The sequence below is a fragment of the Gopherus flavomarginatus genome, chromosome 17 (genome assembly GCF_025201925.1).
Source record: "Gopherus flavomarginatus isolate rGopFla2 chromosome 17, rGopFla2.mat.asm, whole genome shotgun sequence".
Classification (NCBI taxonomy): Eukaryota; Metazoa; Chordata; order Testudines; family Testudinidae; genus Gopherus; species Gopherus flavomarginatus.
In genome coordinates, this window is record NC_066633.1 from 21,505,306 (window position 1) to 21,533,039 (window position 27,734).

At 53.5% G+C, this 27,734-nt stretch overlaps 1 protein-coding gene and 1 long non-coding RNA gene across 4 annotated transcripts; one reads left to right on the plus strand and one right to left on the minus strand.

Annotated features, from left to right (window-relative positions):
• Window positions 1-410: 410 nt before the first annotated feature.
• On the minus strand, window positions 411-11,271 carry LOC127035978 (zinc finger protein 436-like). 3 transcript variants are annotated; one of them, XM_050926361.1, is made up of 4 exons: window positions 11,218-11,271; window positions 8,055-8,170; window positions 7,420-7,509; window positions 411-2,965 (listed from the first exon to the last, which is right to left on the minus strand). In XM_050926361.1, the coding sequence occupies exons 2-4, from the start codon at window positions 8,086-8,088 to the stop codon at window positions 1,449-1,451; spliced, it is 1,641 nt and encodes a 546-aa protein (XP_050782318.1). In that variant the 5' UTR covers window positions 8,089-8,170; window positions 11,218-11,271; the 3' UTR covers window positions 411-1,448. The 3 variants fall into 3 exon arrangements, with proteins under 3 accessions (XP_050782318.1, XP_050782317.1, XP_050782319.1); XM_050926360.1 differs by having other exon boundaries at window positions 411-2,968; XM_050926362.1 differs by lacking the exons at window positions 8,055-8,170; window positions 11,218-11,271 and having other exon boundaries at window positions 411-4,892.
• Window positions 11,272-21,889: 10,618 nt separating this feature from the next.
• On the plus strand, window positions 21,890-27,601 carry LOC127036032 (uncharacterized). The gene is made up of 2 exons (XR_007769991.1): window positions 21,890-22,075; window positions 23,368-27,601. It is a non-coding gene; the product is annotated as an uncharacterized LOC127036032 (long non-coding RNA).
• The last annotated feature ends 133 nt before the right edge of the window (window positions 27,602-27,734 follow it).

The window sequence follows — 27,734 nt, forward strand, 5'->3', positions numbered from 1 at the left end:
CCAACTGGGCTGTTTCCATTTCCATTAGTGAACACTCCCAGCTGCTATTGCCTGTCCTAATTCAGCTACTCAGCCACTCCCAGGGAGTGTTAAATTTCCACTGGCTGATCACAGATTCTGCTGGAGCAGCAGGGATCCTTTGAATGGCCTGCTTACTTTCACCGCCACCTCCTCCAGCAACTCCCAGAAATACTGGTGTCCCAGCAGGGTCTGAAGGCCGGGCGTCTGCTCTGGGGGTTGGTACAGAGCTGTCTTCTGAACTTGTTGGGGAAGGGGCCTGTTTTCTTCCACGTCTGACATATATACCTGGCATATCTGGGGGCTCTCAGGGAATATAAATGATGGGAATCCTTTCTTTCTATCATCTCCAGGTGCTGGGGGGGGAGGGGGAATAAAAATCAGCTCCGTGCTTTAAAATGTATCAGGTCTCTTTACTGCATGCACATGATAACAGCTCTACCTCAGATCTCACAGAAACATCTTACACAGAACCACACACAGTCTGGGAAGGACCCAGAAAGAGAATGAGAATAAAGAGAACACATTTTTACTTCTGGGTCAGAAACCCCCAGCCCATGTTGTGTCACCTCACTGCCTGCACATGTTGTGTCCTCTCCTTTCCAATTCTTACCAAAACCACCAGTGGCTGACAGTCTCTCCCGACTCTGCTAACCCTATAACGGTTTCACATTGGAGCTGGACAGCAGCTGCCATCCTGAGTCGCGCCGTGTGGGATTGGCTCAATTCCTTCCCTGCACTTAGAGACAATTTTGTGTGTGACTTTTAAGGAAAGCTCTTTTTATCCAGGTCAGTTTTAAATAACTCAAGAGATGGGGCCCCAGCCCCCTCGCTGGGGAAACAACCCCACAGCCTAACGGATCACACTGGTGGAAGTTTTCCCTCAGTACTTGGCCAAGATTTTCTTTTTCTTAGTTTTATCCTGTTATTGTTGGGCAGTGGGAATTAGTCTCACTCTGCATGCTCCATTCCACTAGGTGATCTCTGTACATTCTCTCGTAAGCCAATGCCAATGTTTGTGCATGAGTCGAACTTTGAGACCCACAGCGTTCAAACAGGTTCTTACCCAATTTCCCAGTGCGATGTGTCTGGTTGGGGCACTGACATATGGAGTAGGATGTGCTAGTGCACGTTGGGCCTCTCTCACAGCTGAAGTCTGAACTTCCCTCTGCTCCTGCACAGCTCCCGGGAGTGCACCACTGGTAGCCTGCAGGTGATTAGTGCATGCCAGCCCCTGAGCACACAGCCCATGGGGACAGTCGCTGGGACACTGAGCCCAAGGTGGGCTGCCTGAGTTCTCCATTTGTCCCATGCTGCTATGGCACTGCCGGAGGGCTGCAGGGCCTCGGGAGATATTTCCCTCCCTGGGGCCTGGTGGCCAAGGTTAGGGGCAGGTCCCCTTGGCACTTCCCAGGACCTAACAGTTGAGGTTAGGGGCAGGGCGCGATGGCACAGAGGGGCCAGTCTTTGTGGGTGTGCTGGTGCTGGGCCAGGCTGGAACTCTGGCTGAAGGCTTTGCTGCATTGGGTGCACTGGTAGGGCTGCTCATGCTGGTGGGTATGCGGGTGCTGCAGGAGCATGGCACTGTCCCCAAAACCCTCAGTGCACTGTGCACTGGCAAAGGGGCACTGCCCCACGTGGGTGCGGCGGTGCCTGCTCAGGGTGGAGCTGTCGCCAAAGCGCTTGCCGCACTGGGCGCAGGCAAAGGGGCGCTCCCCGGTGTGGGTGCGCTGGTGCTGCAGCAGATTGGAGCTGAGGCCGAAGCGCTTGCCGCACTGGGCACAGGCGTAGGGGCGCTCGCCCAAGTGGGTGCGCTGGTGCTGGATGAGGTTGGAGCTGAGGCTGAAGTGGCGGCCGCACTGGGTGCACTGGTAGGGGCGCTCCCCGGTGTGGGTGCGCTGGTGCTGCAGCAGGTTGGAGCTCTGCGTGAAGCGCTTGCCGCACAAGGGGCAGGCAAAGGGGCGCTCACCCGCATGCGTGCGCTGGTGCTGCAGGAGGTTAGAGCTGAGGCTGAAGCTCTTGCCACACTCCGTGCACAAGTAGGGCCGCTCGCCCGTGTGTGTGCGCTGGTGCTTGAAGAGCGTGGAGCTGAGGCTGAAGCTCTTGCCGCACTCGGTGCACAGGTAGGGCCGCTCGCCTGTGTGCGTGCGCTGGTGCTTGATGAGGGTGGAGCTCTCGCTGAAGCCCCGGCCGCAGGCCATGCACTTGTAGGGGCGCTCACCGGTGTGTGTGCGCTGGTGCTTGATGAGCGTGGAGCTGTCACTAAAACCCTTGCTACAGTCCGGGCACTTGTAGGGGCGCTCGCCGGTGTGGGTGCGCTGGTGCCGGATGAGGTCGGAGCTCTGGCTGAAGCCCTTTCCACACTCGCTGCACTTGTAGGGGCGCTCGCCCAGGTGGGCGCGCTGGTGCTGCGCCAGCTCCGAGCTCTGGCTGAAGCATCGCCCACAGCTAGCACACTTGTGGGCTTTCTCCCTGCTGTGCACCCGCTGGTGCTGGATGAGGTAGGAGCTGAGGATGAAGCCCTTGCCACACTCCGTGCACTTGTAGGGGCGCTCGCCTGTGTGCACACGATGGTGCTTGAGCAGGGTGGAGCTGTCACTGAAACCCCTGCCGCACTCAGGGCACTTGTAGGGGCGCTCGCCGGTGTGGGTGCGCAGGTGCCGGATGAGGTCAGAGCTCTGGCTGAAGCCCTTCCCACACTCACTGCATTTATAGGGCTTATCCCCTGTGGAGGCTCTTAGCTGGGCAGCAGCATCGTGATGATCCCCTGTAGCTCCTTCACTGGGGATGGGCTGGCTTGCAGGGCCTTGCCATTCCCAGCCCGCCTTGCAGTCACACTTGGTACTCTGGAGAAGGGCCCCGCTGGCTCCCCCTAGCAGTGTCCCATGCAGATCAGTTTCCTCAGGATCAGGCGTCTCCACAACATTGTCACCCAAAACCCCATCTACTGCTGGAACAAAGAGAATCTGGCCATGACTCAGCGCATGCGCCAAGGTAATGGGGGATGGGGGGGGAAAGAGCAGCATGCGGACACAGGCATGGGGGTTCAGCCCGTCTGAGGCCTTGTCTACAGAGTGGCACCTATTTAACTTAAGATGTGATCTAAAATCTATTTGGTCAAGCCTGTGCCAAAGGCTGTGTGAATGCGCTTATTTCAGCGTAGCTTAAGTCAACTGAGCGTAAGTTTTAAGCCACTCAAAGCAAAATCAGAGCGTCCAGACACAGGAGTTTGAACCAGTTGCACTAAACGGGTTTTCACTCCTAAAGTTAAAACACAGCAACTTCCTAGTGTAGAAGACTGAAAACCAGCAGGTGATTTGTACACCCTCCCAAGACAGAGCACAGGCCAACATCCTGTCTTAACACCCAGAGCAAGGATGAGAATGATCCCAGAACCCACTCAGGACTTGGGGAGAGCTCGGATTAGCTCTGGGTTGAAGAGACATTCAACAGCAAGCCCCTTTCATCTTCCTTCTGGAACAGCCTCACTCCAGGCTGGGAGTGTCTGCCCCAACATTTGCTCAGTCCTGAGATCCCTGCCCCCCGTGCATGCTCCTTTGCTCCATGAAGTGCCCACATCTCACAAGGCAAGCTGCCTTCTTGTGCTCAATTACACAACCACTTCCCATCCAGCTGAGACACATGCCCCAAATATTACAGCACACCTAGGGATGTTCTCTATTTGCCCTCCCCTTGCCTCTCCTGGCAGCCTCCACCCCTGAGAAGCACTAGCCCATCTCTCTTGAGTTCTGCTCCACCAGGCTTCCAGCTGGAATCTGAGGTGATGGTGTTACCGTATAAAGCCCTATGCAGCCTCAGAGCCACACAGGCACTGCAGGGGGAGCCCCTCAATATGGATGAGGAGGAAGGGCTGACGGCACTTCTGGGATGGCCTCCAGCAGTGCCGGACCTTGCTCTCTCTGGGAACCCCCAGAACCTGGATTTGTTAGCCTGCAATGCCCGTCTACATTCCAGGCTTTTGAGGCGAGAAGTTTATTTACTGTCTCCAATCAGCCCTGGAATGAGCTACTCTTTATACTGTATTGTGCAGCATGTGGTCTAATGAACGGGACAGGGCACCTGGAAAGGGTTTATAAATCTCTCTGAATTACATGAACAAAACATTACGGTTGCAGAGTCAAACCCGCAGAAGTTAGGAAATGCCAGAATTAAGGTTGCTCTGCAGCCTTACTCTGCGCCCTGGGGATATGAATTAGGAGACAGTCTTTCATTACATGACCACATGCTATTTTTTCCACAGGACCCTGCCTCATTCAGTGTATGGGACAGACGGGGCTCAGAGAACAGGTACTTCTGTATTTCTTCTTGCCCTCACCAGTCAGTGTGTGGCCCTATGCAGTGATACTAGACCCCGTCCAAACCCTGCCCCGAATACACAATGATTCATTTCTTCACAGGCTTCTCTAGGCAGCAGCTTAGGCCCAGTCCTTAAGGGCAGTTAGGCTCCAAATGCCCATTAATTTCAAGCACTGCCTTAAGTGATGGATGGTGGCACAGCACTAGCTCTGAGGTGAGGAGGAATTACCTCCATCTGATACCTGGGGAACGGAGACCAAAGGTGTCAATGTCAACGCACTGCGGGTGCCCGATTTGGGAGGTCGAGAGTCTGACTTTTCGGAGCACTCGGCAAGTTACCGCATTGTGTGTTCATGGCAGAGCTCCCATCACACCAGCTGCAGCTGGGAGAGCTCAGCACTTCCACAGCCCAGCCCCAGATGTCTCAACTGGGCACCCAGCACATGAGAAACACACAGTGGCCACCTATGAAGATGCTGGTTTATCTGATTGCCCATCACACAGGAACTGAGAGGCAGGGACAGGACTCTCCATCTGTGCTCTGACAGGCAGGGGCCCTGTGAAAACCGAGAATGGGACAAGACTCAGGGTTCCTGGGGGTGCTATAGTGCTCACAGATCCTGCTGCCTCAGTCCCCTCAAACGGTATCTGTACCTCCCCAGCTCCTGCCCTGTCTCCCCAGTCTGCTCCTATACCCACCCCTTCTGCCATCGCTACCCTCCCCCAACCCAAGCACCTGCCCTTCAACCACTTTGTTCTTGCCCATTCCCCTATCTCCCCCACCCCAGCTTCTCTTCCTCCCTTCACCCACCCCGTCATCCCTCCCCTCTCTCTCTCTTCACCCCCCCTGAATCTCCCCCCACCCCACATTCCAGCCAGGCTGCTCCTTCCTCCCCTCCCCTCTGCCTGGACCCAGCAGAGGGAGCATTGAGAGCACAGGAGAGACAGGTCCCTGCTCTCAGCCCTGGCTGCCCCATGAGTGACCATCCTGAGCAGGCCCTGTGCAAACTCAGGTGCTCTGTGGGAGGTGGATGCGCCCTCCGGTCACACACAGGCGCTGTGGGGGCCGCAGCATGCTCAGCGCAAATGGAATCTTTGGAGAATTTCAACTAACAAGTCTCTCCTGAGAGCATGAACTGAAATTGCTCAGAGGTTTGTAAAAGGTACACCCCAACCTCAGGGTGACCCCCTGCCAAATTTCAAGTCCCTGCTGCAAAGCAAGAAGATGCTACAGCGTCTCTGTGAAACGCTTGTAAGGTTTCTTCGCTTTTTTTTAAACATGGACAAAACCATTATTTCCCCCAAATCTCATTCTCGAAAATGGCAGACCATTTTAGCTGAAAATTACAAACAAACAAACAAAAAAACCAGGCTGAGGCAGACACATAGAATGGAAAATTTCAACCCAAGCAGTTTGCTAAACTTGAAGTCATAAGCCACTGAAAACATGGTCTTATAATGGGAAGTGTCAGGTAACCTTAACTATAGGTCGCTGCCTATAATCATTACATGTGAGACACCTGCAGTGCTCACACTGAGCTGCAATGCCAAGGCCAGTCAAGGCAGCAAAGAGTCTTGTGGCACCTTAGAGACTAACAGACATATTGGAGCATGAGCTTTCGTGGGTGAATACCCACTTCGTTGGATACCTGTGTGTGTTGGTATTCACCCACGAAAGCTCATGCTCCAATACGTCCATTAGTCTATAAGGTGCCACAGGACTCTTTCCTGCTTTTACAGATCCAGTCTAACACAGCTACTCCTCTGATACTTCAGGCCAGTCAGCTAGCACTACTGGATCCCAGCCCCAGAGGGCGGGTGGGCAGGCCTGAGGCCAAGGAGAGTGCCTCCCTTCCCAGGGAGAAAGCAGCAGGAGCAGATCAGAAGCATAGAGGTTTTCCCATCATCTGGGGTGGAGGCTTTGGGGGTCAACAGGGGACCATCATTAATGGATGAAAGGGGAAGACCAAGAGAAAGCGAATCAGGCTGAGCGAAGGGGACTGCTGAGGCCAGATGGGGGACTGGAGAATCTCCCTCTCTCATGGCAGCACTGCCGAGCATGGAAGTCTTTGCCAGAAGATGGTCAACCCAGGAGATGCAGCATGAAAACCCCTTCCCCTGAAAATCCTGCTCAGGGGGAGGAGGCCAGCTGGCTGTTCCCTTCCTCGCCCCCAACTTTCTTCACAAGACTGACTCCTGCCAGAAGCCATCCAGCCTTTTGCTTCCAATGTGGTACTGCTCACCTGGTGAAGAATACACACCTGGTTTTCTGCGCTGTCGGAGGACCTGTCCTCCCAACTCCTGCAGAGGCAGAGCTGCCTTCCAACCGAAATCATGACATCTCTGATAGGAACAACCAGGGAGACTGACGTCTCTTTCCTGTTCCTGGCATTAAGGGGCTAATAAACTGCAGTGCTCCCTGTCTTTGACTCAGGCTCACTACAGGACTGTTAGCAGCACTGTCCGGCATTTCCATCCACCTCTACCAGACACTGCAAAGCAGCACATCCCCCTTTGCCATCCAACTCGCGCTTTCATACAACCTGGGCAGTGTTCAGGCACCACAGTGTTACCCATACGATGGTGTGAAGGTTACTTAGTACCAGGATTGGAGTGAAAGCTGTGTGGTAAAGCGGGAGTTGGATGAAGCTGGGGGAAGTGCTGCTCTGAGGTATCTACTGGAGGTGGAAGGGGAAGAGCCTTGTATAGCGTTTGGGAGCGTATGTCCAGAGAGCACTGTATGTTCTTATGTATGTGATGAGACGATGGCCAGGAATGCAGCAGATTCTGTCCTTAACCTCGTTTCTGTGCTTTTGAAGTTTCGCATGGGTGAGCACTGGGTTGCCGCAACCAGACCTGCCACTAAATGGGGCTTTCATTTGTGATTCTCTAATTTCAGGCTGATCACAATGTCTAACCAAGCAGAAAAGCCCCATGGTAGGAAGGTGGCTAAGTGGGCTCCAGCCCTTGCACAAGAGACTGGTGAGATGGGGCAGGAAAGTGACAACTCAGCTCTTCTTGACTTTCCACCTTTTGGGTTCATGCACCGATGGTTCCTGAGTTGATTTAGCTGTTAGCCCTCACCTGTGAACCTTGGGATCTCTGTTTTCTCCAAGTCCTGGGGATCCAAGACCTGTAGATCTTCCTCTTGCTCCATCCAGGAGATCACAAATCCTGCTCAGGGGAAAGGAAACAGGCAGCAGGTTACAAACTCCAAATCCTGTGCTGGAGGAGACATGCAGCCTGAATGGAGGGGAAAACGCCTGGAGACAGCAGGGAAAGTCAGCCATCTGGTGGGAGATGTGATGTGTCCCACAGGGACCCAGAATGCAGCACACCACCACTATTAGTCAGCTTCCCATTTCTAACTTTGCACAGAGCCCAGGCCCTCCCCAGGACAGGGGACCTGGGGTCCCAGGGGAGGAAGAAGGGAATTCACAGGAGCATGAAAACACCTGGACTTTCCCCAGGAAGCTCTAAGGGGAGCATCAGGGATTGCTTTTCAAGTGTCTCATCTACAGCCCCCACACCCTTTCCTGGTGCTTCACCATCCCTGCGTGAGCCCAAAGCTTAATGCCATTGGTGGGACAGCGTCAGACCTCCAAGGGCTCTTATGGGCACATATCACCACGAAGTGCAAAGAGCCAGAGAAGATGTATGAGCTGGAGTCGATCCATGCATGTCACTGAGAGCCGGTCTGAGTAAAATCAATCCCCTACCCTGAGAGAGCGGAGTCTGGTCATTCTCCTGCATGATGGAGAGGGCCTCTGCCCTTTGGCCAAACAGCTCACTCAGCCTCCAAGAGTCCCAGGCATCTCGGCGAAACCAGCAGCACCTTAAACAACAGATAGTCTCATGCAATATCTTCCCCCAGTGCTGCCCCTAGCCCCAGGGTCCAGCCTGCTCAGGTGCCTAGGCCAGGGATGGGGAAGGAGGAGCAGAGCCAGCAGCTTGAAAACACACTTGAAATTGGAGGGCTGAGGCCAGGCTGAGTCCCACAAACGCAGCAAAAGGCCAGGAAGAAAGTGCCAGAGCCCTGCAGCCAGCCTCTTCCCCTGCTCCAGGAATCTGAGCCCTGCACTGAACACCTACACACTCACTACCCAGATTCCTTCTCCTGGGGCGACACTGGAGAGATGGCATGGACGCCTCCCCATAGCAAACCAAAGCCAATGGGGTGTCCTCCCCTCTCCCCCACCTGAGTGAGTGGGGAGCTGAACCCCTGGAGCCAGTCCCCAGCCTGGAAGGGGTAGAGGGGACCCCTCTGCACCCCCCAGGCCTGGGAGAGGGGGTGAAGAGACCAGGGGGAGCAGAGATTGGGGAAGGATTAATTGCTGGGCAGGGATGGGAAGATGCAGGGTGAGAGCTCCTGCAACAGGAGCCAAAATCTCCTCACCCAATCCAGTTGGGAGCATGACAGCACTGACTGTCCCTCACCCTCAGGGGTGGGCAGGGCAGCCCAATCCTACAACACAATACAGTCATCCAGAACATCGCAGGATTCTCTCTCTCTTCAGGTTGGCACCACTGGTGGTGAGAGATCCTAGCAAGAGCATAGGCAGTATGGGGGATGGAGGGCCAGGGCCAGGGCAGTAAGGAACCTGGGGGAGAAACAGCTGCTGGGACCAAGACCCAGAGAAGAGGCTGCCTGGGAGATGGGCCTGCCGGGCTGGGGCTAGGCTGCAGCAGGCAGCTCCCTGAAGGGACAGTAGCACCTTTATTGCCAATGAGTGTGGAGTTGGGGAGGGGTCAGTGGGAGAGGTGTGGTGCAGGACACAGGGAGACAGTGCCCCATCTCTTACAGGCACAGAAGGCTGTAAAGTCTGGGCTGCACTTGGTGAAGCAAAACCTCAGAAAAGGAGAGCCATTCTCAGGACTGTGGGTGAGAGGGAGGGAGACCAGGCTCGAAGGACAAGAGGAATGACCTGCAGGTTTCCTGGAAGGCAGCTTTAAACGCAGGTCAGCTCAGGATCTCAGCAGCTTGAGTTGGCAGTCACCCCACCCACCATTATTAATGCATACACCCTGTCCCAAAAACATAGCTCCAGCAGCCAGCCAGCTCGGTCTCAGAACAACGCTTTCTGCCTTGGGCTGCCTTTACTTTCCCCAAGATGACTCAGAGCCTCTCATTTGGAACTAAAAATTAATGGTAGCTTAGATGCAAGCGATCATGACCTGATCACATTTTAAACGTGTAAAAGTTCAAAACGGCAATATATATACTTAGTGCTTTAAAAGGACGAGTTTCACAAACTTGAAAACAATTGAGACAAATCAGCTGGGAGGAAGAATTTAATCAGAAAAATGTGAATGACAACTGGGCATTGGTTAAGACACTTTACTGGATGCACAAAAAGCCAACAAATGGAAGAAGGGGGAAATGGATAGTACTGTACTGAATATAAATCAGAAGCTAGGAACTGTAGGAAACTGCTAAGGGAAGCAAAGGGACACAAGGAGAAATCTATGGCCAGCAGAGTTAAGAACAATAAGGAAATTTATAAATATATTAGGAACAAAAAAAATCCTAACAGTGGTATTGGTCCATTAGTAGATGTAAATGGTAGAAGTATCAATAACAATACAGAAGAGTCAGAATGGTTTAATAAATATTTCAGTTCTGTATTTGTGGGGAAAAAAACAGATGATGTCTCATGATGATGATGATGATACTCTTTTTACTCAGGAGGATTTTAATAATATCTCAGGAGGATTTTAAACAGCAGCTACTAATAAGTTCAACATGCCCTTCTAAACTTTGGGCAGTAAGCGTGCAGGGCTTTGGACCTGAGTAGTCTGGTTGTCTATTGCTTTAAAGAGAATTGTTTTTTTCTAGTAATTCTACTTACAAAGTTGCAGTACTGTGACTGCGGGACACATTGGGCTGGCTTGGAGATGGCCGAGGCACATTACTGAGCAGAGAACAGGAGGTTGCATAGGAGGCATATACATAAAAAACATACATATTGCATGTAAAGGCAATAGTGACAGGGAATGTTCTGCACTGGACGGAGCTGCAAAGTTTATCTTTTGAAGTGACATTTTCACTGCTGTCCCACGACTTTAACAGAATGGGTGATTTGGCTGATACCCTAGACTGGGTCAAAATGGATCCTGTTGGCCTTAGAATCCATAAATCGCTATTCTTATGTCTACAGTTTATTTGCCTATCCAGGGAAAAGGGCTTTGGGCATGTTTCTTGTGAGAGAAAGCCCCAGGGGGTTGTAACTGGTGTGTGTAATTCTTGCAGCATGCTAACCTAGCTCCGAAGGGCAGACTGGTTCCCTTTCTCCCTAGAGCAGGCAAGGCCACCAGATGAGCTGTTAAGATATATCTGGTCCACGCGTTTAGAGACCACATTATACAGCAGTGTAGCTGCCTCTGGGGTGAAACACAGCAACTACTGTTAACAGCAACACTGGGGCAGAAAGGCAAAACTCTCATAGCCAACTGAAAGTGCGGGGGTGGGGGGAAGGAGGAGGATTGATTTAGATAGGCAAAATATAACGAGTTGGAAGGAATATGGAAAAAGTGGCCACCATCTTTACTCTCGTGAAGCGACCCAAGGTCTGTCCAGCCAGGGGGAGTTTGACTTCAGGGGGAGGTGCGGGCTGCCTCAGACAGAAGGTCCCTTTGGAGCACTTGAAACAGCAGCCTCAGTGCTGGCCAGGGGACAGGTGGGGAAACTGAGGCACGGAATGGCAGCGGGGCGGCCCTGATGTCACCCCGCAGGTCAGCAGCAGAGCGACCCAGCTCTGTGACTCGCCGGGCCCATCCCCAGGTGCCCGCAGCGCCCCGGCCAGCCCCGAGCACGGGGAGTGGGGGTCGTGCCGGCCGGCCCCCGCTGAGCTCCACGCCCCCTGCCCTCGCCCTGGCACTCACCTGGGCCCGCTCCGCAGCCAGGCCGGGCGCCCGCCTCTCCCTGCCGCCCGGCCCCGGGAAAGCCGCTTGCCCGCGCAAGGGCCTGTGGGAAACGTAGTTCAGCCGGCCCGGGCCATGACCCCGGGCGCCGCTGGCGCAGGGAGCTCGGCGAGTCCTGCCTCGGGGCCGCCACATCCGCGGGGCAGGCGGCAGCCAGGGCCTGGCTAAGGGGCGCGCTCCTGTGCCCTGCCCAGCGCACGCCCGCAGCGCCTGGAAGGGAGCGTCACCCTGCAGCAGAGCGGGGCGGGCTCCGCACATGCTGCCTGTGGCAGGGCTCCCCAGCGCCAGCCCCGGCCTCAGTGTCCCTCCAAGTATCAGGAATAACCTTCTTCCACCCCCAGTCATTAGACAGAATCCTGGCGTCTGCTGTATTAAACAACATCCAGCTCCCCAAAGAGCACACTCCATACTCCCACCCCTTAGATCTGGGGCTCCGCAAGGCCTGCAAACTCCCTTTCAGTTCACAGCCCTCCTTGTTGGAGCTGGGACCTGGCTGAGTTCTTCATCAAACAGCCTCTGACTAAACCTCAGCCTGCTTTTAGTCACCCACCTCCAGTCACCTGATCACTTCTGGACTCTTCCCGGGAGGGTCTAATTGCCCCCAAACATCTGTCTGAGCCAGCAGGGGGAATCATAGAATATCAGGGTTGGAAGGGACCTCAGGAGATCAACTAGTCCAACCCCCTGCTCAAAGCAGGACCAAACCCCAACTAAATCATCCCAGCCAGGGCTTTGTCAAGCCTGACCTTAGAAACCTCTAAGGAAGGAGATTCCACCACCTCCCTAGGGAACCCATTCCAGTGCTTCACCACCCTCCTAGTAAAAAAGTTTTTCCTAATATCCAACCTAAACCTCCCCCACTGCAACTTGAGATCATTGCTCCTTGTTCTGTCATCTGGTACCACTAAAAACAGTCTAGATCCATCCTCTTTGGAACCCCCTTTCAGGTAGTTGAAATCCCCCCTCATTCTTCTCTTCTGCAGACTAAACAATCCCAGTTCCCTCAGCCTCTCCTCATAAGTCATGTGCTCCAGCCCCCTAAACATTTTTGTTGCCCTCCGCGGGACTTTGCCTCACCCACCCTGCAAGGCTCAAGGTCCCAGGCCCTTAAAAGAATATCGGCCTGGGCCTTCCTTCACCTCCCTCCCAAACACTTCCCTGGGACCGTCTTCCTCGCACCCAGTCTGATGCTTATTCCTTTGGCATCCATTTGATTTCTCAGGTTACCTGGAACGGGTAATTGACCTCCCAGATTAGTTCCTCATGATTCAGTTACAGACACAAATACATTTGGAAAGCTGCTTAACATGATGCCCATTCCAAGGGAGAGAGATTTTCCTCCTCCTCACCAAGGAAGGAGGCAGCAAGCCGCAGAAAGATGAGGAATCACATCCTGAATGCAACCCTGCTGCTCCAGGAGATGGTTCCTCTGAGACTCCCAGCACACAAGGGGGTGGAGGGGGACTAGTGATCAGTAATGAACCCTTCAGAGCAGCCAGGACCAGGACCAGACCGAATCCCTTGCATGGCAGGTGCTCTCCACAAAGCCACCGACGCCCTTGTTCAAATCCCTTCTTACAACTGCTCCCTGCTGGGATGGCACCCAATGGCGGGCGCTGGGCATCCTGGTGCTGCGGCACTATTATGATGGCTTTGCTGTTAGCTTGTCTTCTCCCCATTTATCTGTTGTATCCCTCTCATGCTGTCTCACCATGTGCTTTGTGTTCAAACCCTTTGGGGGCAGATACCAGGTCTGAAGGAGCCACTGAAATAGAAATAATGGAGAGGTGGAGGGCTTGTCTTGTGCTCTCTCTCTCTCTCTTTGGCCCTATAGCCACATTGGAGGGCTTCATCTTTCAGTATTTCCTGTCACTCTGCTTGTCTGTAGCTGCCTCCCACCCCATGGGGATGTGACAAGGACTTTGGGCCCCCAACTTCTGTGGATCCCTGAGTGTGTGGGGTACTGCAAGCTCAGAGGCAAGTCCAGGAGGTGCTCTGCACTCCTATAGGCACCTATAAGCTCTGGCACCGCATGAGGCCCCAGCAGACCCTCACTCCTACAGGTGCCTTCACCTGGCAGAAAAGGACAGGTGCAAATACCCTTGGTACCACGTCTTGGTTACTGAAAAGGTAATACAGTTGGTTCCTAAGCCAGCCCCTAGGGGGCAGTGCAGCAGGCCATTGCTGAGGCACACCTGGAGAAATACATAGTCAATAGAAAGAGTACTTGTGGCACCTTAGAGACTAACAAATTTATTTCAGCATAAGCTTTTGTGGGCTACAGCTCACTTCTTCAGATGCATAGAGTGGAACACACAGACAGAAGATATTATACATACAGAGAACATGAAAAGGTGTAAGTACCCATACCAACTATAAGAGTCCAATCAATTGAGATGAGCTATCAGCAGCAGGAGAAAAAAAACCTTTGAAGTGATAATCGTGATGACTCATAAAAGGTGTGATGAGAGCTTAACACGGAGAAATAGATTCAATTAGTGTAATGACCCAACCATTCCCAGTCTTTGTTTAAACCTAAGTTAATTGTATCTAATTTGCATATTAATTCGAGTTCAGCAGTCTCTCTTTGGAGTCTGTTTTTGAAGATTTTTTGTTGCTAAATTGCCACCTTCAAGTCTGTCACTGAATGGCCAGAGGGGTTGAAGTGTTCTCCCACTGGTTTTTGAATGTTATGATTCCTGATGTCAGATTTGTGTCCATTTATTCTTTTGCATAGAGACTGTCTGGTTTGCCCAATGTACATGGCAGAGGGGCATTGCTGGCACATGATGGCATAGATCACATTGGTAGATGTGCAGGTGAACGAGCCCCTGACAGTGTGGCTGATGTGATTAGGTCCTATGATGGTGTCACTTGAATAGATATGTGGACAGAGTTGGCATCGGGCTTTGTTTCAAGGATAGGTTCCTGGGTTAGTGTTTATGTTGTATGGTGTGTAGTTGCTGGTGAGTATTTGCTTCAGGTTGGAAGGCTGTCTGTAAGCAGGAACTGGCCTGTCTCCAAAGATCTGTGAGAGTGAGGGATAGGTTGTAGATCCCTGATGATGCGCTGGAGAGGTTTTAGTTGGGGGCTGAAGGTGATGGCTAGTGGTGTTCTGTAATTTTCTTTGTTAGGCCTGGCCTGTAGTAGGTGGCTTCTGGGTACTCTTCTGGCTCTGTCAATCTGTTTTTTCACTTCAGCAGGTGGGTACTGTAGTTTTATGAATGCTTGATAGAGATCTTGTAGGTGTTTATCTCAATGGAGTTCCTATATTCTAGTTCCCTAAAATATACAGCATGTCACTATTGTAACCTGTTCTACTTGATACACTATGTTTGAAATAGCCTGGAGCAGTGGTTCTCAACCTGTCTGAGCTCGGGACCCATTTAAAAATGTTTATGGCCTTTTGCAACCCAGAAAATTGTCAGGGTGTGGAGGGTGAAGGGACCTGGAGTATCCGGTATTCTCAGCCTGGCAGCATAGGGCAGAGGAGAGGAGTAGCAGGCACAAGAAAGGTGCCTGTGCTGGATCCCTGGATTCTCTGTCACTGACCATTTTAAAATCTAGCTTGGCTGTTTCTCTAACAGATCTGCCCTAGCGATGATTGGGGGGCAGTTCTCTGGCCTGCGTTATACAGGGGGTCAAACTAGATGATGACAGTGGTCCTTTCTGGCCTTGGAATCTGTGAATCCCACCTGCTAGCACCATGGCCTCCGCACTGCCCTCCAGCACCACAGAGGCAGCACTGCCACTCGGCACTATGGCCTCTGCACTGCTTCCTGGCACCATGGCCTCCACACTGCCCCACAGCACCACAGACAGCACTGCCACCCGGCACTGTGGCCTCTGCACTGCCCCCCAGTACCACAGAGGCAGCACTGCCGCCTGGCACTATAGCCTCTGCACTGCCCCACAGCACCACAGAGACAGCACTGCTGCCCAGCACTATGGCCTCTGCACTGCCTCCTGGCACCATAGCCTCCACACTGCCCCACAGCACCATCATCTCTGCACTGCGCTCAAGCACGTCAGAAACAGCACTGCCCTGGGGTGGCACAGAGACAGTACTGTCCTCTGGCACCCCAGCCTTTGCACTGCCCCGCCATGATAGAAACAGCACTGTCCCCTGGCACCCTGGCCTTTGCACTGCTCTGTCATGATAGAGACAGCACTGTCCCCTGGCACCCTGGCCTTGGCACTGCCCTGTCATGATACAGACAGCACTGTCCCCTGGCACCCTGGCCTTGGCACTGCCCCTGGCACCATAAAGACAGCACTGCCCTCCAGCGCCACAGGATTTGCACTGCCCTTCAGCATCACAGAGACAGCACTGCCTCCTGGCATCATAGTCTTCGCACTGCCCCCTGGCACCACACTGCCTACAAGTCTTGGGGATGGCCTTGTGTGCAATCCAGCCAGTGGCAGTGCCCGCGAAGGGTTGGTACACACTAAGCTCTCTGGTCTCTGGCTAAGCTCTGCTTGCCATGGAAAAACCTTGCATACTCCTCTGTCATTATCTCCCTGGCAAGGAGGGAATCCATGTGGCTTGCGTGTACACTGCCCAGTGGCTCAATGCAGTGCCAATATCCAGCTTGACTTACTGGACTGAGACCTTCCCTCACTCAGGAGTGGCGTGAGCAGCATTGGGCAAAGCTCGCACCTCTGCCATCTTGGCTCCTGTGAAGCATTTAAACACACAAGTGCTGAGCTGCCCTCTGGCTCCCTCAGGGCATGTGGCCTGTGCTGCTTCCTCCCCATGTCTGGGACCGCAGAGGGAGCCTCCCCTGCTTGGCCCACAGAGGGAAGCAGAGAGCAGCAGATGATGATCTGAAGTTCCCAGGGCAGAGGTGCCATAGATTTGGTGAGCAGCACAGCGGGCAAGGGACCATGTTAAATACAAACTGGTGATGAGTGCTGGCAGGTGATGAAAGGAACGGAAGGAGCCAGGAGCACTTGGCTCCGAGGGTACGTCTACACTGCAATCAGAGACCTGCGACTGGCCCATGCCCATGGATTCCCTCTCTGCAGGGCTGTTCAATTGTGGTGTAGGCACTGCCCAAGCCCTGGGACTGATAGTGACTCTGAAATGCTCAGGGAGATTAAAGAGGCTATTAAAATAAAAAACTCAATAATAATGGGGGATTTCAACTATCCCCATATCACCTCAGGAAGGGATGCTGAGAAAAAGTTTCTTGACACCTTAAATGACTGCTTCTTGGAGCAGCTAGTCCTGAAACCCACCAGAGGAGAGGCAATGCTTGATATAGTCCTAGTCCTAAGTGGAACACAGGATCTGGCCCAAGAGGTGAATATAGTTGGACCGCTTGGTAATAGTGACCATAATATAATTAAATGGAACATCCCTGTGGCGAGGAAAACACTACAGCAGCCCAACACTGTAACTTTTAATTTCAGAAAGGGGAACTACACAAAAATAAGGAAGTTAATTAAACAAAAATTAAAAGGTACAGCGCCAAAATCTCTGCAAGCCGCATGGAAACTTTTTAAAGACACCATAATATAAGCTCAACTTAAATGTATACCCCAAATTAAACAAACATAGTAAGAGAACCAAAAAAGTGCCACAGTGGCTAAACAACAAACTAAAAGAAGCAGTGAGAGGCAAAAAGGCACCCTTTAAAAAGTGGATGTTAAATCCTAGTAGGGAAAATAGAAAGGAGCATGACCTTTGGCAAATGAAGTGTAAAAATATAATTTAGGAAGGCCAAAAAAGCATTTGAAGAACAGCTAGACAAAGACTCAAAAAGTAATAGCAATATTTTTTTTAAGTACAAGTGCTAAGCTGATCGAGATGCTAAAGGAGCACTCAACGAAGATAAGGCCATTGCGGGAAAACTAAATTAATTCTTTGCATCAGTCTTCATGGCTGAGGATGTGAGGGAGATTCCCATACCTGAGCCATTCTTTTTAGGTGACATATCTGAGGAGCTGTCCCAGACTGAGGTGTCATTAGAGGAGGTTTTGGAACAAATTGATAAACTAAACAATAATAAGTCACCAGGCCCAGATGGTATTCACCCAAGAGTTTTGAAAAAACTCAAATGTGAAATTGCAGAACTACTAACTGTAGTCTGTAACCTATCATTTAAATCAGCTTCTGTAACAAATGACTGAAGGAAGCTAATGTGACGCCAATTTTTAAAAAGGGCTCCGGAGGTGATCCCAGCAATTACAGGCCGGTAAGTCTGACTTCAGTATCAGGCAAACTGGTTGAAACTATAGACAAGAACAAAATTGTCAGACAGATAGATGAACATAATTTGTTGAGGAAGAGTCAACATGGTTTTTTAAAAGGAAATCATGCCTCACCAATCTACTAGAATTCTTTGAGGGGGTCAGCAAGTGTGGACGAGGTTGATCCAGTGGATATAGTGTACTTAGATTTTCAGGTCCCTCACCGAAGTCTCTTAAGCAAAGTAAGCTGTCATGGGACAAGACGGAAGGTTCTCTCATGGATTGGTAACTGGTTAAAAGATAGGAAACAAAGGGTAGGAATAAATGGTCAGTTTTCAGAATGGAAAGAGATAAATAATGCTGTCCTCCAGGGTCTGTACTTGGCCCTGTCCTATTCAACATGTTCATAAATGATCTGGAAAAAGGGGTAAACAGTGAGGTGGCAAAATTCGTAGATGATACAAAACTACTCAAGTTAGTTAACTCCCAGGCAGACTGTGAAGAGCTACAGAAGGATCTCACAAAGCTGGGTGACCGGGCAACAAAATGGCAGATGAAAGTCAATGTTGATAAATGCAAAGTAACGAACACTGGAAAGCATAATCCCAACTACACATATAAAATGATGGGGTCTAAATTAGCTGTCACCACTCAAGAAACAGATTGTGGAGTCATTGTGAATAGTTCTCTGAAAACATCCACTCAGTGTGCAGCGGCAGTCAAAAAGGTGGGCAGAATGTTGGGCATCATTAAGAAAGGGAATAAGACAGAAAATATCATAATGCCTCTAGATAAATCCATGGAACGCCCGCATCTTGAATACTGTGTGCAGATGTGCTCACCCCATCTCAAAAAAGATCTAATGGAATTGGCAAAGATACAGAAAAAGGCAACAAAAATGATCAGGGGTATGGAACAGCTGCCATATGAGGAGAGATTAATATGACTGGGACTTTTCATCTTGGAAAACAGATGACCAAGGGCGGATATGATAGAGGTCTATAAAATCATGACTGAGGTGGAGAAAGTAAATAAGGAAATATTATTTATTCCTTCTCATAACTAAGGCTACGTTTTAGTCACGGGTATTTTTAGTAAAAGTCATGGACAGGTCACAGGGCAGTAAAAAAATTCACAGCCCTTGACCTGTCCATGACTTTTACTATATACCCGTAACCAAAACTTGGGCCGGGGATCCCAAGTGCTCTGTAGGGGCTGTCCAGGGCACTGCGGGTGCTGGGAGGTGGTGGCCCCGGACCCCCACTGGTGCTGAGTGGGGGCGGGTGGTGGCACATGGCCTAGGACCCTCGCCTGGTGCTGGTGGGGGGCAACATGCAGCCGGGACCTCTGCTGGTGCTGGTAGGGAGGGTTGGCAAGGTTGGCAGGCTCCCTGCCTGACTCCGACTGGCATGTTCTTGCAGCTCCTGGGGGAGGGGCAGCTAGGGGGGCTCTGTGTGCTGCTCCTGCCACAAGTGCCGGCTCCACAGCTCCCATTGGCTGGGAACCACAGCCAATGGGAGCTGTGGGGGTGGCACATGCAGGTGCGGGCAGCATGCAGAGCCCCCTGGCCCCTCCACCTAGGAGCTTTAGGGACATGCCGTTCGGAGCCGGGTCTCCTCCTCTGAGGTAAGCACTGCCCCGCGCTCCAACCCCCTGCCCTAGTCCTGAGCCCCCTCCCACACACCCAAACTGCTGCTGCTACTGATGGCCCAGGAGCTTCCCAGTTCAGGCAGCCCCTGAGCCAGCACCAGGTGGTGCAGAAATCACGGAGAGTCACGGCATCCGTGACCTCCGTGACAGACACACAGCCTTATTCATAACACAAGAACTAGGGGTCAGCAGCTGAAATTAATGTGCAGTAGATTTAAAACAAATAAAAGGAAGTATTGTCCCACACAACGTACAGTCAACCTGTGGAACTCATTGCCAGAGGATGTTGTGAAGGCCAAGACAGGGTTCAAAAAAGAACTAGATAAGTTCACGGAGGATAGGTCCATCAATGGCTCTTAGGGATGGTGTCCCTAGCCTCTGTTTGCCAGAAGCTGTGAATGGGCAACAGGGAATGGATCACTTGATGATTACCTGTTATTTTCATTCCCTCTGGGGCACCTGGCATTGACCACTGTTGAAAGACAGGATACTGGGCTAGATGGACCTTTAGTCTAACTCAGTATGGCCGTACTTGTCGTCTTACGTTCTAAAGCAGTGTAGATACAACAAGCCAGTGACATAATTACCCTCCTTCTGCTTCCCACTGATGGAGCCAGCAGCTTCAAACTGTTCTAATCCAAGGGATGCAGTGGACTTTGGAGGCTGGCTGCAGTAGTGAGACCAGAGCTACGAAAAGGATCCCTGTGCATTCCCAACTCAGGTTGTGAACACAGAAAGGTGAGTGTTACCACCCCAGAGGCCTTCCATGGAGACCAGTGCAAGGTCCAGGTGACCATCTGGAAGGTCTGTTCAGCCCAAGTGACTCTGTGACCAGAGACCAGGGAAACTAGCATTACTAGCATGAATTATTTCTACTGCAGTAGTCCCAGAGGCCCTGTCAGGAATCAAAGCCTCTCTGTACTGGGCTCTAGCCATACACAATAAAGGTGATCCCTGCCCCAGAGGCCTCACTAAGTCACTAGTGTAACTGAAACCAAATTAAAATCCGAATTACACTGATGCAAACCTCTGGGAGGATACCCTTCTGTCAGTGTAAGAGCAATTATAGCAGCTATATCTATCAACACAAGCCAGATCGCTAGAAAGCAGGGTTCAGTCGATAGCATAGTGCCCTCACACAAATGTACATCCAGTTAAATCATTTCATGTCACGGCTTTAGCTCCTGTAGCTTTTAATGTAGCCCAAGCCTAGGTAAGGGCTGGTTACCGCACTAGCCAATGCCATCCCCCAAATGGATTTTAATTCACACCCGTAGTCATTCTGTCTATGGATGGATGCTTATTTTGGACAAAGTGTCCTATTTGGATGTAGTTTTAGGCTTGGTCTACACGCAGACTTGGTACTGGGAGAACTATTTCTGTCAGGGGGGTTATTCCACCCAAATAGTTAAATCAGTCCCCTACTGTGGATGCAGACAGATTGGTATCAAGGTGCCATATAGCAGAGCTTATTCTGCTTTCTGCACAAAAATACCCAGACACCGCTATACCAGTATAACTGCATCCACACTGAAAGGGTTGTACCAGTTTAACTCTGCAGGTAGAGTTAAAGTGCTAGAACTTTTGTTTGTAGACAAAGGCTAAACCAATTTAAATTAAATCAAAATAGAAAAACTAGGACACGATCTGTGACAGGAGACTCCACCGTAGAGCAGCACAGAGAGCACTGGCCAGTTATGAGGTGCTTAAAGCTGCTTTGTACCAGATGTGGTGCACATCACAGATCTCCCTTCCCATCTCCACGGTCCCAGTATGGGCAGCCACCCACCTCTTTCCCCCTTCCCTGCTCTCCAGTGTCCCCATCCCTCCTGCAGTCCTTGTAGAGTAGATGTGGTGCAACAGGTAGATTTTGAAAACAAGACTAAGGCTGAGGGCATGTTCTTCTGCAGAGAATGCCATGAAATATTTCCTTCTTCAAAATGGCCACCAGCTCCCTCAGGAAGCAAAGAGGAGGAGGAGGAGGAGGTTGGCAGTAGCTATCTTTAGTAAGGGCAACCTGTGGCATCAGTTCCATTGAGGCTATTGGCAATGGTGGCCATGTTGAAAGAGGGCAATTCTTGGAATGTGTCGCTACAGGAGACTTTTTCATCCTCTGCTGCAGGAGAAAGGCTGGGCTCTAGAGAAGAACAGGAAAATGGTCATTACTTCTAAAAACACCCCTTCGACAACTACCCATTGCACCAGATCTTGGCCACTTCTCCCCTAAGCTTGGTGTGAACAGGCCATGCCTGGGCTGAGATCAACAGGGACAAGCAAGGGGCTGACACTGGCTGATGCACAGCCTAAAGGACCCCTTTCCTGACTAATGTTAACAGCCATCGACTCTGGATTTATTTGTACCTCCTCAGAAAGTGCATTGAGTTGGGAGGGGCGGACGGACAGTGGGGGTGCCATAGACTGGGCTGGAGCGGGGAGGGGGGTCTCGGTGCAGGCCTGGGGGCAGCATGGTGTCAGAGGAGGCTGCTGGGATGGGAGGTTGGGAGTGAGGCCAGGAGGTGTCCAAAGCTGGGCTGGGGGAGAAGCTGGGCTTGTGGGTGTTGGGGGCTGTTAAGAGGCTGGGCTGGGGGAGGTTAGGCTGAGGGGTGTCGGGGCTCAGCTGGAGGTGTCAGGAGAGTGTTGGGGTGCAGGCTGGGGTGTCACTTGAGGGGCTGTGGGGTGGGAGGGTTAGAGGCTGGGCAGGGCCAAGGGGAGGGGTGTCAGCCAGCGGGGGGGGTATCCGGAACGTATTGAGGGGTGTGGGGAGCGGGGGGGGCCGGGGTTAGGGAATCTGGGCTGGGGAGTTGCGGGCTCCTGGAGTCGGGCTGGGGGCGGGAGGCTGGTCCTTGGCTGAGCCCTGCCCCGCCCGGGGTGCGGCTGCAGGGCAGGAGGAGGAAGCCGCAGCGGTTCCGGGCACAGATCGCGCCGCCCGGAGCCTGCAGCGGCCGCCGGCAGGAGCGGCCGGACCGGAGGGGCGGTGAGTGGCCCCGAGGGGAACCCACACCCGGGTCTGAGCCCCCCCCCCGCACCTGGCCCCGGCCTGGCCCCGCCCCCTTCTCCCCCCACCGCCGCCCTGGCCCCCTTCTCCCCCCCCACCTGGCCCCGGCCTGGCCCCGCCCCCTTCTCCCCCCACCGCCGCCCTGGCCCCCTTCTCCCCCCCCACCTGGCCCCGGCCTGGCCCCGCCCCCTTCTCCCCCCCCACCTGGCCCCGACCTGGCCCCCTTCTCCCCCCCCACCTGGCCCCGGCCTGGCCCCGCCCCCTTCTCCCCCCACCGCCGCCCTGGCCCCCTTCTCCCCCCCCACCTGGCCCCGACCTGGCCCCCTTCTTCCCCCCTCCGTCGCACCCGGCACCTGGTCCCCGGCCCCTTTCTTCTTCCTCCCTCCGCCGCACCTGCCCCCCTTCTCCGCCCCCCTCTCCACTGCCCCCGGCCGCACCCGGCACCCCGCCGCACCTGGCTCTAGCCTGGCCCCCTTCTTTTCCCCCCCTCCGCCGCCGCACCTGGTCCCCTTCTCCCCCTCCACCTCACCAGGCACCTGGCCCCCTTCTCCCCCCACCCCGCTGCCCCTGGCCCCCTTCCCCCCCGCCTCATCCGGGCACCTGGTCCACTTCTCCCCGGCACCTGGCCCCCGGCCCCCTTATCCCCCCGCCCCTGGCCCCTTTCTCTCCCCCTCCTCCCACGCACCCAGCCCAGCACTTGGACTGCTTCTCTCCCCCACCCAGCCCCTCTTCTCTCCAAACACCTGGCCCCCTCCTCTCACTCCCTTCCCCCACATCCAGCACTTGGCCCCCTTCTCTCTTCCCCTCCTCTGGAACCTGGCCCCCTTCTCTGCCCTTCCCCCCAACTGGCTCCCTTCTCTCCCCCCCTTCTGCACCTATCTAGTCCCCTTCCCCCCCACCTCTCACCCCTCCCCCACATCTGTCACTTGGCCCCCTTTTCTCCTCCTCTCCCTCCGAACCTGATACCAGCCAGTGGAGCCCTTGGCTGTTCCTGGGACCAGCTCCCCCCCCCCCCAAGCACCCGCAGGCTGGGCCCAGGACAATGAATTTAAAGCTCCTGGCACGTCTCTGTGCCCACTGTTTGCCGCTGGGGCTGAGGTTAGCTGGAGTTTGAGGGGGAGGGCTCAGTCCCTTGCCTGGCTTGTGGGCTCAGCTGGGTGGCCTGGCCACCTGGCCCCTAGGAGCTGGACACCACTGTGCAGAGCCCTGCCCAGGCCTATCCAGTGACCTGCCCACCCTCTTCCTGGGTTAATGGCATCTCTCTCCCCTAGGAGCTGGGAAGATCTGCGGCCGCCCAGAGAAGTGAGCTGGAGCCGAGCCCGTTGGCCTGGGTCAGGGTGCCCCGTGGATGGGTGTGGTACAGATTTGCTGCTAGCGCAGACTTAGCTCCCTCTGCCGTAGTTTGCCAGGTGGCTGGAGGCACCGCAGCAAGAGAGGACCTGTGAGAGCTCGTCTTGCCACGGGGGAACATGCAGCGTGGTGCCATGACTGTTGAGAACCCCTACGCCAGCGTGAATATTCCTCGAGATCAGCTCGAGAACAGCTTCATTAAGCGCTACCTGGGAGAGGAGCTGCCCTCGCCCACTGTCATTGTTAATCCTGGCGCCATGCCCACCTACCCAGCCCCAGAGCAGCTGAACGGTGCCAGTAAATCGGTGCCACTGGATAGTTGGGATGGTTCAAAAGTCCTGACGCAGGAGTCCTGGGCCCAGCCGCATAACCCGTATGCCAGCCTGAAGCTGCTGAACGGCGCTTCCTCGGCCCCGCTGTACACCATTGAGCTAGACAAGCACCAGAAGAGTCCTGAGGTGGGCACGGACTGTGGCTGCTGCTGCTGCTGTAAGTACTGGCCCTGCTGCCGGAAATGCTGCTGTGTTGTTTCCTAACCCCACGAGCCCTGACCTCTTGCCACACCCGGACCGGCACCGGGCTGGCCCTGCTGAGACATCGGCCTGAGCCGGCCTCCTTAAGGAGCTGGGATCCTGCAGCAAGGGGGCTGGGATGGACAGCCCCAGCTATGGTGCCCATCCTGGCAGGAACTGTGGGACGCCTCGGGGGGCAACTGGAGCCTACAGCAGCCTTGCAGTTTCCTGATACTTTCCGTGATCTTTGGCTCTCTCAGGGATGCTGGGCATGGGGAGGGGGGGTGACTATTTTTGCCCCGGTTGTAGGGTGGCTTTCTAGACCTTGTTTATCCTATGGAAAGTGAGCTCAGGTGCCATGGTGATGGGCATGTAGCAGTGATGTGCTGCCAGGATCGTGGCCAGGCCTCGGAGGAGTTGCAAGACATGCTGATGAAGCCTGGAGTGCCTCGTGCAGTGCCCAGTGGTGGAAACACGACTGCTTGCTCCCACTTACTGTCTGGCTGGGGAACAGCCCTGATGCAACAGGCCGTGCAGCTGTGCTGACCCGCATGCAGACAAAGACATCACCCATTGGAGAAGCAAGAACCTGAGCTTGGGGGGGCCTGAGCGGTGTTTTATGGGTGCTTGTGGATTCTCACTGCCCCTCCCCGTGGCTGGGGCATGCTGGTACAGTCTTGCCTAGCTGCGGAGGCTGCGTGCCTCTTGATTCTGTGGCGAAATAGCCTTGCAAACCAAGGCCTTGTCACAACAGTCATGGTTAATGTGGTACAATTCTCTAGTGTGGCTGCAGTTAGACTGGCGGAAAGGTGCTCATGCTGGTCTAACATTCCAGTAGGGGAAGGGAATGAGCTCTACTGGTACGAAGCACCTGGGTCCTGCTCTATCTGTGTCCACACTAGGACTTGGGCTGGTAAAACTGGGTAGGTAATGCTCACGCCCCTGACCCACACGATTGAGAGGTACAAACTCTGTTTGCTAAGCGGGCTGGAATGAGGATCCTGCCAGTCCCTGCCTGCTCAGTCACCCGACAAAAGAAGGAAACACACCCCGGAAAAACAGACAAACGAAACAGCTTGGAGAATGTGCTGGGCTCTGCTCTGGGGATGTGCCATGGCTGGACACATTGGTCTCTGGGTCTGAACTCACAGTGTTAGGAGACTCTTCTGACACCTCACCCACTCTGTGCTGGGGCATGGCTGTCAGGAGCTGCTTTCCAGGGCTTGGGTGCAGCGCAGGCAGGGGATGGGCACTTGTACCCCCAGCTTGGTCTGGAGAGGGGGCAGCAGGCCAGCCCTGCTCTACGTGGCACTAACACCGGCTTTTGGTGTTAGTGCCAGTGCTGCTGTGAGACTAGTGCAGGCTGCAGAGGAGGGTTCAGAATGAAACAGGGAGGGGAGGGAGTGGGACAAGGGGTGTCGAGTCCTCTCTGTCCCAGTCAGCTGTGCAGGACCTGCCAGACTCCAAGGCGCTGGGGTTGTCAGATAGCCAGGAATAGGGTGTAATGAAGTCATTGGGTCTGCTCCCTTGGGGGTGTTTCTGAAGCAGAAGCCCCAGCCCTGATGTGGGGGGCAAGGCCATGGGGAGTAGCGGTGCTGTCCTCTGCACGGGCAGAGGGGCGCCAGCTGGTTGGGTAATGAGCAAGGGGAATGAGGCAGCACCGCTCTGCCCTTTACACTGGGCGCCCCTTCCCATGCTTTGCAGCTGGTTGATTGCAGCTTGTCAGCGTCACCCCAGACTTGGCTTTCCTGCTAGATGTCATGTGTGCTCTGTACAGGGCCAAGTGGTTTGCATGTGAAACCTGAACCAGACCCACTGTTGTCCTTCATAAACAGCCCCATGCAGCACTGGTCCTAGTGGCTGCAGCTGCCGGCTCCGACCTGCCTCACAGGTGAGTTTCTCTACTAGACAAGGGATGTTTCTCTTGCAGCAGCTGCACTGTGTAAGTGCTGGCACAGCCGGGGTCCAGGGGGTTTGGGGCACAGTGGTAAAACTCCCTGAGCCCTGTGCTAGCGCTTACCCCATTGCTAGACCTGCAGCATCACAGGCCACTGTGGGGCAAGCGCCCTGACTGAGTAGTGCTGCAGGAGCAGGAGGGACCATGCCCAGGGTCCTAGGTGCAGAATCTCAGTTTTCCCGGCTAGGAAGATTCTAACCGTTGTGTAGGCTGGGTAGAATTCAGCTTTTATTTGTTTGTGATCTCTACAGATAGTATCAATGCTTATTTGTAAGAATATTTTTAGTTTTATTGATTTAAATTTTCACAGTAGGGGAGGTTATTGGAGGGCCAGAAAATGGAAGGTCAGACAATTATTTAATGACAGTAGACGATGAGATTCAAAAAGTTAAAGGTTTATAACCATTAAAACACAAATTGTTGAAGTGTACAAAGTAAGTAGGCAATGTAAGAGAAATGCTGCTTTGATATAAGGCGATCTGTAAATTACCAATGGAAATATGTTTTCGTCATTTGGGTGTGTATAGTGAAATCGATGGTCATGGATATCTACCGATAAAAGTCGAATCCTTCCAACCCTGTTCTGAGAGGTGTGAACACCCCGGCCCACCCTCTTGATGTGTGTTGACTCAAACCTAATGATGTCAGCATTTAACTATTTCACTGCTGATCACTGTAGCAGAAACACCCAGCTAATTTTTGCTCACCCTAACCCTAGCTGCCTCCCAGATATCCCCATATACTGAAAGCTCCCACTGTCTCCTGCCCAGCTGCCAGAACTTCCCCAGGAGTGTTTCCAGCCCAGAACTCTGCAGCAGGGGACAGTGGAATGGAATGTCCCTGGGATGCTGGGGGCTGGGGTTCCATGCCGTGGGACCAAGGAGCCATGCTGCAGAGCTCCAGCTCGTGGCCTTCACCCAAGTGCATTGAGCTAGGATTGCCCGCAAGGAGTGACCCAGGAGCCCTTCTGTGCCTCTTGTCCCTCAGCTGCGTCGCTCCCCCCTCCACATAATCTAGAGCAATAGGCCAGCTGTACTCCAACTAGTGCCTCTGAAGATCAGATTGTCCCTTGCCAGGTGAGTGTGAACGCTCCATCCACCATCACTGGTCCCTGGATCATAAGCAGCAGTGTAAAGAGCGTTGCATGAGGCGTCCAGCCCCCATCTGTGCAGGAAGCTGCAGCACATGCCTTCCATAGACTCCCAGGGTGAGGCCTGTGGTTTGCCTGCCGGGGTGCCATACAGCCGCGTAGCCAGGACTGGATGCTGCTGCTGCCAGCTCTGTATGGTTTCAATGGGCATTGTGTGCTAATGGCTACAGGACTGCCCTTGCTGGGACATGGCTGCACAGGTCCTGTTTGTAGCATGGCTGTGGGAGGACCCAGTTCCCAGCAGGGCTCACCCTGGACCCAGTTAAAGCTCAGATCTGGTTTGATTGCACCTGAAGTGTGCTAAAGCATTGGGCTGTCCACGGTACTGCTGCTCCACAGAGCGCCTGTGCTGGGAATGGGGCTCTGCCAGTGCTCTCAGACCCAGATTATCCCAGCCTGTGTGGAGCAAGTGATTCAGGATTTCACTGTAGTTGGCTCAGGTGGCTGCTGAACAATGCCTGGACCCTGCTGTGAAATCTGGCAGTTCCTGGTGTCCCTGTCACTATTGCTGTGAATAAAGTAATTTGACCAGTGTCCAGCACTTGTGTTATTTCTCTGACGCTGCTCCGCTCCCCATCCCCTCCCCGGCTTTGTCACATAGGCCACAGGTCTGTTTGGAGCTCAGCTGGGATGGAGAGGGGAAGCTCAGTGTCTCTGGATGGAATAGAA

Excerpts from the sequence above, each read along its gene's own strand:
- LOC127035978 (XM_050926360.1), bottom strand. The coding sequence starts at position 8,088 with ATGCAGGAGAATGACCAGACTCCGCTCTCTCAGG. Across the intron at positions 7,510-8,054 it reads CCAGACTCCGCTCTCTCAGG|GATTTGTGATCTCCTGGATG; the intron begins GTAGGGGATTGA and ends TCCCCTGAGCAG. Across the intron at positions 2,969-7,419 it reads AGAGATCCCAAGGTTCACAG|CAGTAGATGGGGTTTTGGGT; the intron begins GTGAGGGCTAAC and ends TCTTTGTTCCAG.